A 10,000-nucleotide genomic window follows, 5' to 3' on the forward strand; every position below is an offset into this window, starting at 1 on the left:
TAGGGTTAGGGTTAGGGTTAGGGTTGGGGGAGGCAGTCAAATTATATGTAAAAAATCGCAATGATTCCATGAAGCGAAAAATGTAAAGATGAAACTTTAATGGATGTTTTTTTTTTCATATGTTTGTTAAAGGCAACATGTTCAGAAACATTTTAGTTCAAGTTGCTGACAAATAAATGTTAAAGAGAATTAAGATGTCACAGATTCTTGTTTTTGTGGAATTGCCCAAATGTCCAAACTTTTCAGGCAGTTGTACATCAAATATCTTCTTCTTCTACCTAATATTCATATAGAGATATTATATAGCAATATATCTTGCAACACGGTTGATCACATGCATGTTCTGTTTTAATTTGAATAGATTTCATTATGCACAGATCGTTATTTATTTTAGACCACAATGGTGTAAGTGAACATGAACATTTCCAGCTTTTCATATAACATGAGTGCTGTAGATACCAAAATGTGGAACTTTTCAGACTCTCAGAATTGAAGAGAATTGAATGTGTTAAACAGGAAGTGAGGTAAGGCTTTTTTACTGTTTACTTTCTTTGTCTATTTAAATACAAGAGATGATGGGAAATAGTGAAAAGCAAAATAAAATAAATAAATAAATAAAAACAGTTTAATTCTCCCTTTTAAAAACACTTTGGTTATGGTCTGAACTTCATCTTCGTTAATGTTAGACAGAGTGACCCAGGTGTCTCCAAGCGACCGGGGCAGGAAGCAGCTGAACCTGCTGGAGTCGTTCCCCCTGCGGCTTCAGCTCGCCCTGCTGCTGAAAGCCCCGTAACTGCTGCTGCACCAGGACCTGCTCGGCCGAACCGGACCAGGAGAATGCACCCCACTGTGCACTGAGCACAAATATCTACAAATCCAGTGAAACATTTTCTTAGAGGAATAGTGACTATAATACCAGCAAATTAGGACTAAATGTGGAATGGGATCTTCAAAAACAAGAAGGCTAGATAACTTTTCCACTTTGCAATGGAATAAGAAAACTCAGGAACCTGCTGCTATCTGACTCTAATCTGACTCAGCCCTGTTGTGAGGGTGAACCCAATTCTCTGCTTCTCATCTCGACAAAACACTGCCAGGTTGCCAGGTCAAAGCAGAGATAATCAGCTTTAGCACCTGAGTTTCTGTTACCTTCAGATGACACGGTCATGATGCTGTTTTATTTCACAACAACACTATCATCAGACATCAGAGCATTTGTGTTTAAGAAGCTCCACCAATCTGTGAAGTCTTTTCCTTAGATTAGTGGTCCTTCAGCTACAGTGAGGTCACACACTGATGATCAGAAGGTCAGGGGGTCTGGTGATATCATCCCAGAGGTTTTCAGTGGAGTTGAGGAGGTCAGGGCTTTGTGCAGGAGTTCTTCCACTCCAACCATCACGCTGCAAATCATGTCTTCATGGGGCTCACCTTGTGTACAGGAGCATGCTCATGCTGGAACACTGTTCGGGAATCTTAATTCCACAGCACCGGTGTGCCGGATTCCCAGTTTTCCACAGTGGTTCTAATTAGCATTGTTGAAAACTATTAGCATTATTAGCATAGCTTATTAGCATTCAGTGGCATATTAGGAATGTTAGGAAATGTTTTCTAAAATGCCTGACATGTATCTGTTAAATACTGTATTAATAATAATAAATAATTATATTAGAATCATATGATTATGAGGTTCTAGATAGAGTTCTTCTTTGCCAAGATCACAAGGAGAAGAGCGCCCCCTAGCGACTGTAAAAGTAGCTTGTGTGCACACTAACAGTCGACACTACATTTTACATATTATTATATCATATATAATATATTATGTGTATAGGAACTACACACACACACACACACACACACACACACACACACACACACACACACACACTCAACCCCTAGTGATCAGGACCAGAGCAGGAGTAAACATTTTGTAGACCGTAAGATTAAAGTGCACTTTTAGGAACATCCCATTCCACATCTGGTGCCCAGGTGCTGTTATAATAACCTCCAATGTTCTGGGAAGATGTTCCACTAGATTTGTGGAGGTTTGTGCTCATTCAGACACAAGATAATGTAGGTGAGGTGAGGAGGCCTGGGGTGCAGTCAGCGTTCACATTCATGCTCTGAGCGTTGTCATGTGACCTGCTCTGCTTTCTGTGCTTAGAAATGACCCTCAGCCCCTCATTAAAGCATCGCCTAATACACGGCCAGAGGGGCTGCGGCTACTGGTACCGCCATTCTTTTCATTAGATGAGACAAACACCTACTGAAATGCACATTAGGACAAAATTATGTGGACACCTGGCCTTCACAGACATATTTGGTTCTCCAAAAAAACGTTCCCACAAAGTTAGCACTTTCGGATGCACTAGGATGAAATTTTGCGTTCCGGTGATCTACGAGACCCAACTTTTGGCCATACAAATCACTCATATATTGGTCTTTGTGCACTAATGGGAAAATTACAGTCTTATTGTTTGTTTTTTTTAAATATCAGTATCAGGATTTTTCAGTATTGAAACTCGTATACCATTTTTACCATATTAACCACGAGGGGGAGCTGTTTCACAATATATTTATTCATTTGATATAAATTAGTCTTTTTAGATATTTCGCTATTTAATAATTTTATTTGACATGAATTTTAAATAAATCTTATGTTTATATATGTCCAAAAATATGTTTAAAATTTCTATGAAAAGTATTCAGACACTTCTGTCCGGTTGAGGCTGTGCTCGTGATATCTTCGGCTTCTTGTACTCGGCTGACAGGAGAGGAACCTGATGTGGCCTCGCGCAGCTGTAGCTCATCCACCTCGAGGTCTAAAGGATCACGCATGCTGGGATGCATTTTTGCTCGCCATTATCTGAGATAGATCCTTCCTTTCAAATGATGAGGCAGAATTTGGCAGAAGAATTCATGACCCAACATGCCTCAAAAGTTCTCAAGGTGGTGCAGATGATGTGTTCTCAGCACCCTTTATCGATTTAATGCATTGGCTATCTGAGTATTATTGAAGAGCATGTTCATCAATTCATGGGCACAATTTTCAAACGACTTTTTCCAGCATGATGACGCACCATTTCACAAAGCAGGGTTCTTCACTTTCCTTCTCAGACACTGAACCTTGAATCCAGTAGAACATCTTTGAGATATGGTTGAACAGGATCTCAACATTGACTAGAATCTTGAACATCTGGAAATTTTGAGTGTGTTTTGAGCTCCTAATCAAGTCCTAATCAAGTTTTCATTCATAGAAAAACTCAATGGAGACTCTTTGTGTTGTATTTCATTACTTTCGTTTTTTTAATGATTGTTCGTTTATACAATTTAACGACGTACACTATATGGACAAAAGTATTGGGACACCTGACTTGGGGGTTCTTTCCCAAACTGTTAAAGTTGGAGTCAAACAATTGTATCGGATGTCTTTGGATCAGCATCACAAAGCTCCTATGCACAAAGCCATGAACATGAAGATCTGCTCTACATGGGTTGGAGTGGAGGAAACGGAGCCTCGGTATGGAATGGGATGTCCAAAAAGTCAATAAAACAGGTGTCGACAATCTGTTGTCCATATAGTCTCTACAGCGTACGTGTGACTAACATTTTATACGCTACGCGATACACACCGTCATGGCTGGAGCTGGATTTAAAAAAAACAAAAAAAACAGTTTAAAAGACGCAAGTTTCTACATTCAACCAAAGGCAGAGAAGTCCTGAATATCGTTCGAGTACGGAAAATCTCACTACAGTGTGAACAATATATTAAATAATGTCAGATACATTTTATATATATCATGAAATATGCTGGAAATCTTCATCTATGAAGGTACATTCGTTCATAATCAAGTCGATTAGTAATGCCACGTCAATAAATAGTCAAAAAAACGTCATATCGGAAGCTCTGTATATACTGGCTTTGGGATGTTAGTTGGATTATTTACATTTAAGGCAAGGCAATACCTAATATATATATATATATAATTAAATTCTTTTGCAGACTGAATTAAAAAAATAGCACTCGAATAACAGCGAATACACTTCCCTGTATATACTGCAGCAAAGGTTTTAGAACATGGGAAGGTTCTGAATGTGAGATCCACCAACATCGAACCAACATTTTGGTCAGAAGTGTGATAAGGCCCTTGTTAGTGAAGCATGCATAATGATTTACATTGAGTCCTGTTATTTGGGCTGCACAGATTCCAGATTATAGTGCAGCGGATATGGCACGCAGCCCACCGGAGTGTACCGCTGGTAGATTTTTAGATTTTTTGACGTTTTTCTGGATTCGGTGGAAAGATTCGGAATCTGTTCCTGAGCTGAAACGTTAACAGAATGACTTTTAAATCAGGTAGAATCTGACGAAGCACACCGGTTCAACCCTCACACTTGTGGACGTCCTTCTAAAAATGCGTCTTAACACTGTTCTAATGGTCCTGTTCTAATGGTCCTGTTCTAATGGTCCTGTTCTAATGGTCGCCTCACAGCTTTGCTTTGGCAGTTATGTGTTTCTTCACCCCTCGTTCCTTGTGTCCGCTGCAGACGTAAGCGTGAGCTGAAGCCCAGATGTCCTTCGGAGGAAAACTAAATGTTCGTTTCTCTCTGCACAACATCCTCCCCTTTGCCACAGAGTTCCTCAGACGCCTTTCCATCTTCAGACGCCTTGTCCTGAGGCTCTTCCAGTTCCGCCTGCTTGTACGCCTCCTGCTGGCGCTCTTTTTCCAGCAGACGGTAGTTGATGAAGTTGCCGATGAAGAGCCAGATGCTGGCGAAGATCACCACCGAGCCGCAGCATATGTACATGTACTTGTAGTTCTTAGTAACATCCACTAGTCTTCCTGTAGAGCAACAATGGGAGAAGGAGACGTTATTCCTCAGCACTGAATATGATAAATATATCACATCACTTAGTCGTGTATCGAAATAAACATAGACTATGTGGACACCTGAGTATAAGATCCCATCCTATTCCACCTTGAATCCAATCCAATTCTACTAGACTTGTAGAGATTTGTGGAGCTTCATCCAGACACAAGAGTGTTAGTGAAGTGAGAAGGTTTGGGATGCAGTCAGATCATAGACATATTCAATATTTCAGTCCATACAATTGTGTAGTATTGAAACACTTACATTTACATCCAGAGCGACTCACAACTGAGCAGTTAAGGGTTAAGGGATTTGAACCCATGCCCTTCTGATCCAAAGTCCATCATCTCATATGGGAAAAACTACATATAAAACTGGAAAAGCCAGGTGTCCCAATACTTTTGTGCATAATGTGTATTACTCGTTAAATGTAGAACTTCCTCGCTGGCTTGATTTTGTTGTGATGGTGACATAAGTCTTTACTCAATCCAAAGCCTAATTAAAAGATTTTATATCTAATCTAATAAATTGGAAGTTCTTTATTGATAGCTCTCCTGACCTCCATCTATGAGTCTCATCATAATAGCTCCTTAAACACCATGCCCTCAAAAATCCATCAATACTTTCCTGATGGATGGAAAAGCCAGAGCATCTGACCTCTTTAACTCCTAATAGCTGCAAATCGCTGAATAATCACAAATCCCTACAGCCCCAAATTCTAGTGGAATGACTTTGGTTTTGGAACAAGATGATCAACGATTAGATATCCACATACTTTTGGCAAGAAAAACAATAACCAAAAAGATGCATATCAGGTCTTACCTGCCAGAGGTGGTCCTATAAGCACAGGGCAGCATTCAATGATAGTGGTGAGTCCCACAGCGCTTGAGAACCTCTGAGGTCCTACAAGGTCCATGAGCGTCTCAAAGAGCACGGAGCTCACCATGCCGAACGCTAACCCAAAAAACACAGCGTACACCACCATGCCCGTGTAGGTCTGAGCCAGAGGGCACAGTACGTGGCACACGCCGTTATAGAGGACGGCAAAGCTGAAGAAGTACTGGATCTTCGGCCGCACCCAGCGTGTGTTGGCCAACAGGCCCATCAACGGACGAGCAAACATGTCCACGAAAGCCAGGATGGAGAGCAGGAAGGCAGCTGAGTACTCATCCACGTTGTTGTCCTTTGCATACGCGGAGAGGAAGACGATAGGGGCGAAGAAGCCTAAAAACATAATGACGTTTCCTGACAGGTAGATGAGGAAACCCCGATGTTTAAAAAGTGACAAGTCAAGATACTTGTTGACAGTCTGCCACGCTGAAGACTTGGCCATCTTCGTACCTGGAACCGTTTCTTCATTTTTAGCCTTGTTCGTTGTCGCAGGCTGGGGGAGTGGCCTCATAAGGGATCCGGCTACGCAGCAGTTGAGCAAAAGCCCCCCGAGAATAAGGAAGCTGCCTCTCCAGCCAAAAGCGTTAATGAGGTACTGGTTTAATGGAGCCAGGGTGCTCAAAAAGACCGGGCTGCCTGCCATGGCCAAGCCGTTAGCGATGGGCCGCTTTTTTAAAAAGTACTTCCCGATCATGGTCAAAGACGGCTGGAGGTTGAAGGCGAGTCCGAAACCTTCAGGAGGGTGAGAGGAGATAGAGCTGAAATAAATTCGGTGTTGTGGGGAATATTCTCGTATATATGCAACGTTCATCCACTCACCCCCGATCATTCCGATGCAGATGTACAGCTGCATGACGCTGTTGCAGAATGACGCAGCGATCATGCTGATGGAACACAACAATCCACCTGCCATCATCACCGGCCTGCTGCCGTATGTGTTCACGAGGATGCTGCTTATAGGACCTGGAATAGAAGACACAACAATTGAGGTGGGAATTTTTTTGTAACATCTCAGAATCTGGAGTGACATTAACTTGGAAGGCTAGCAAGTTCCAGGAAAAGAGGGCTTCATCAGCAAATTTCATTACAGATTCATTGGTCTATGTTTGAAAGCATGCTGTGGGACATGTCACTGTTTAAATGTGTCAATTCCACACCACAGAATGTTCAGAGTAGTAAGATTTAGATAGCAAGACACCCAGGCTTTTATTGCAGGGTTTCACAGGTTGGAATTTGACTGGTTGGAATTACCATCTGGAGCCATTTTGACCTATTTTGGTTCCCATAACGTTCCTGGAAAAGGAAAGGCCTGGGGTGCAGCCAACATTCCAATTTAATCCTAAAGGTGTTCAATAGGGTTTATAGCTTTGTAGGAGGCCAATCAAGATCTTCCACTCCAACCTCAGGGAGCTGGTTTTGTGCACAGGGGCATTGTTATGCTGGAACAGTTTTGGGTGAAGGTGCTAACACACCTGAAGACGTCCCATAGAATACATATGTATATAAAATATGTGTAAAATACATTAAAGCTGAACTGTCCTGGGTATGTGAGTATCACGTGTATAGTTACACACTTTCAGTGTGAAAAGAAAAAAAAAAAAACATTTCAATGTGAATAAGGCAGAACGATGCTCCTGCCCTGAGGAGCGTCTTGAGATATGTTAATACCTATTCATGTGCATTATGAAATCAGGTTAGGTGCTTCTGCTTCACTTCATCTGCCCCACATACAGTCCATTTCTCCTATCAGGACCTTCTAATCTACTTATTAACATACATTTTCTCTGGAGGATTTGATCCCTGCTTTCAAGGGCGTATAATGTCAACGTTCTTGTAAAAGAAGAGCAGGTTCAGAATCTGATGTGGTTCAGTTGGAAACAAGGAAACGACCTCAGGACGTCTTTTAACCCGTTTTAAATCCACCATGCGGTTCTTCAAGCTGAACCAATGAGCATCAAACATACCACTGTCTAATTACTAACGTCTACTATAACAGGATGAAGATCTCAGATTTTTCTGTTCACCACCACCTTCACCATTCTACATCCCCCAAAAGAGCACTGATCAACCATCTCCAATGGATAATGGACCTTCTCCCTTCACATTTTACCTCCAGCATACATGACGGCCAGCATGATGGAGGAGATCCAAGCGACTTGGCTGTAGGTTGCGCCGAAAATCTTCTGCATGTCCTTGAAGAACACCGTAGTGGCTTTGGGGAAAGCGTAGGAGAAACCGATGGAGATGAAAGAACCACACACCACAGCCCAGCCCCAGCCTCCATCCGGAGGAGGTGCTGCTTGAGCTCCAGCAGGGGGCGACATTGTAAAACCTTGGTCTTCTCCTAGAAGATAGAGAAAAGCAAGGTAACAAAGATTTGCTTCATATACACTTTATAGACAGATTGTGGAAACCTGAACATAATAATGATGGTTTATGCTTTTTGAACACCAAGTATTAGTACATCTGAGGTTTCTATATCCCATGTGTAGGTCATGTGTTCCTTCACTTGAACTAGGAGACACAAACCATGCCAATGCTCCTGTCCACAAAGCCAGCTTCATTAAGCTATGGTTCACATGGGTCGGAATAGAACTTCACTACCTTGCTATAAAGCTCAGACACCTTTTGGCTCCACATCTCACCTACATCAGACTTTACTAACGTGTCTGAGTAAACACAAATCTCCAAGAAATCTTGAACAAACATCTTCCCAGAAGAGTCAAGGTTATTATAGCAGCAAAAGGGGACAAAATGTGAAATGTTCAAACTAAACATAATGCTCAGGTGTCCACAAACTTTTGCCCAAATAGTGTACGTGACATAAAGCACACACGCAACGACACACACACACTATACACACTATACACACCATACACTAGTGATGAGTCGTTCACGGAAAAGATTCGTTCGTTTTAAACGATTCTTTAATGTGACTCAAAAGAACGAGTTGTCTCAAAGAGCGATTCGTTCGTTTTCTACTGCATGAAAAAAAATCTCAGCAACAATGTACAGGAAACAGAATCGAATGTTTCATGTCTCGACTCTTCCGGTCCGAGTCGTTTCTTCTGTTATCGCTCACGTGACTCCCACAGACGTTACACAATTCCATAGATCAGGATTTTGACAAATTATTGTTACAATAAATAATTCGATAGTCAACAACTTTTACCCATTTGTATAAAAGATGGATGGAAATCCCTGACCTGCTGTATATAATAGCATTGGGTCAACCAGGACCTGGACTTACTGTACCTGGACCTCCAACAGAGGCAAAAATAAACACGCCCTGTCGCTCAGCACCCGGTCAGATGACTGCGATATCAAGTGAACGATGATCTTTCTGTAGAATCTCTATGGCTGCATACACTCCCCAGGCCACACATGACCACCTTTTGTTCCCTGACACATTTTTCCTGTCTGTGGTCCATCAAGGTCGAACACGGAGCTTGGAATGGTGCCGGCTCTCACTGAATAGTGCTTCATACATTTTTAATGAAGTCTTTGCATACAGTTTGACTTCACGCGTCGCTAACGAAGCCCGGGTCATATTCAGGTCTATTTTGTTACATGAGCAAAAATATTGGGACGATTTTCCCATATGCCATATGCGGTTCTTCCTCGATTTTTGTTGTCCATGGAATTTTCGCTTCACTTCAACAAAGAGACTCGAAGCTGTTTGACGACACGGGTTTGCCGTGGAAGGCCTTTGGGATCAATGTGGATGCTGATGTGCACCACAGGCTTCCTCACCTCCTCCCCCACATCACTACCTGACTTTACTAACACTCTTGTGGGGACAAAATATGGAATAGGATGTTCAAAAAGAGGCACATCTTATACTCAGGTGCTCACAAACTTTTTTAACCTGAGTAATAATCCAGGAAGTAACAAATAACAAGTAGCAACTCAAGTGGGACCATGTGACACGGGTGAAACGATGCATTCCGGTCATGGTTCAAGATACTGGTGGAAAATTACAGACTGGAACATTTGAGCAGCTGAGGGTCATTTTAACTGAATATACAGTAGATCTTCAAAGTCGGATTTTTAAAAAGGGGTGTGTCCTGCAGCAACTTTCTCGGGCATCGTCTCAAATCTGGTGTCATATGAAAGCTGGTGAAGATCTTTTTAGCCTATAATTTCACTGTGTTCTGGAGCTGTTGCAAATTTTCAGATTGTCCATGAATCGATAGGATCATCATGCTTCTCTATAAAACTCAATCAGGAACTCGGTTCG

The 10,000-nt window shown here is 41.9% G+C and overlaps 1 protein-coding gene across 4 annotated transcripts in view; it reads right to left on the minus strand.

Moving 5' to 3' along the window:
• Positions 1 to 3,273: 3,273 nt before the first annotated feature.
• Positions 3,274 to 10,000, minus strand: part of LOC310718829 (monocarboxylate transporter 2) — a 9,618-nt gene continuing 2,891 nt past the window's right edge. For 2 of the 4 annotated variants that reach the window (XM_083527872.1, XM_083527874.1), the window contains exons 2-5: positions 7,871 to 8,104; positions 6,580 to 6,723; positions 5,692 to 6,492; positions 3,274 to 4,841 (exon numbers count right to left, since the gene is read on the minus strand). In XM_083527872.1, coding sequence (XP_083383998.1) covers positions 4,588 to 4,841; positions 5,692 to 6,492; positions 6,580 to 6,723; positions 7,871 to 8,084 — 1,413 coding nt within the window. In that variant the 5' untranslated portion in view covers positions 8,085 to 8,104 and the 3' untranslated portion in view covers positions 3,274 to 4,587. Of the gene's footprint in view, positions 4,842 to 5,691; positions 6,493 to 6,579; positions 6,724 to 7,870; positions 8,105 to 9,015; positions 9,185 to 10,000 lie in introns of those variants that run through there. The other 2 variants (XR_014531282.1, XM_083527873.1) reach the window with 2 other exon arrangements.

This window comes from Silurus aristotelis (assembly GCF_946808225.1).
Source record: "Silurus aristotelis genome assembly, chromosome: 24".
NCBI classification, from domain to species: Eukaryota; Metazoa; Chordata; class Actinopteri; order Siluriformes; family Siluridae; genus Silurus; species Silurus aristotelis.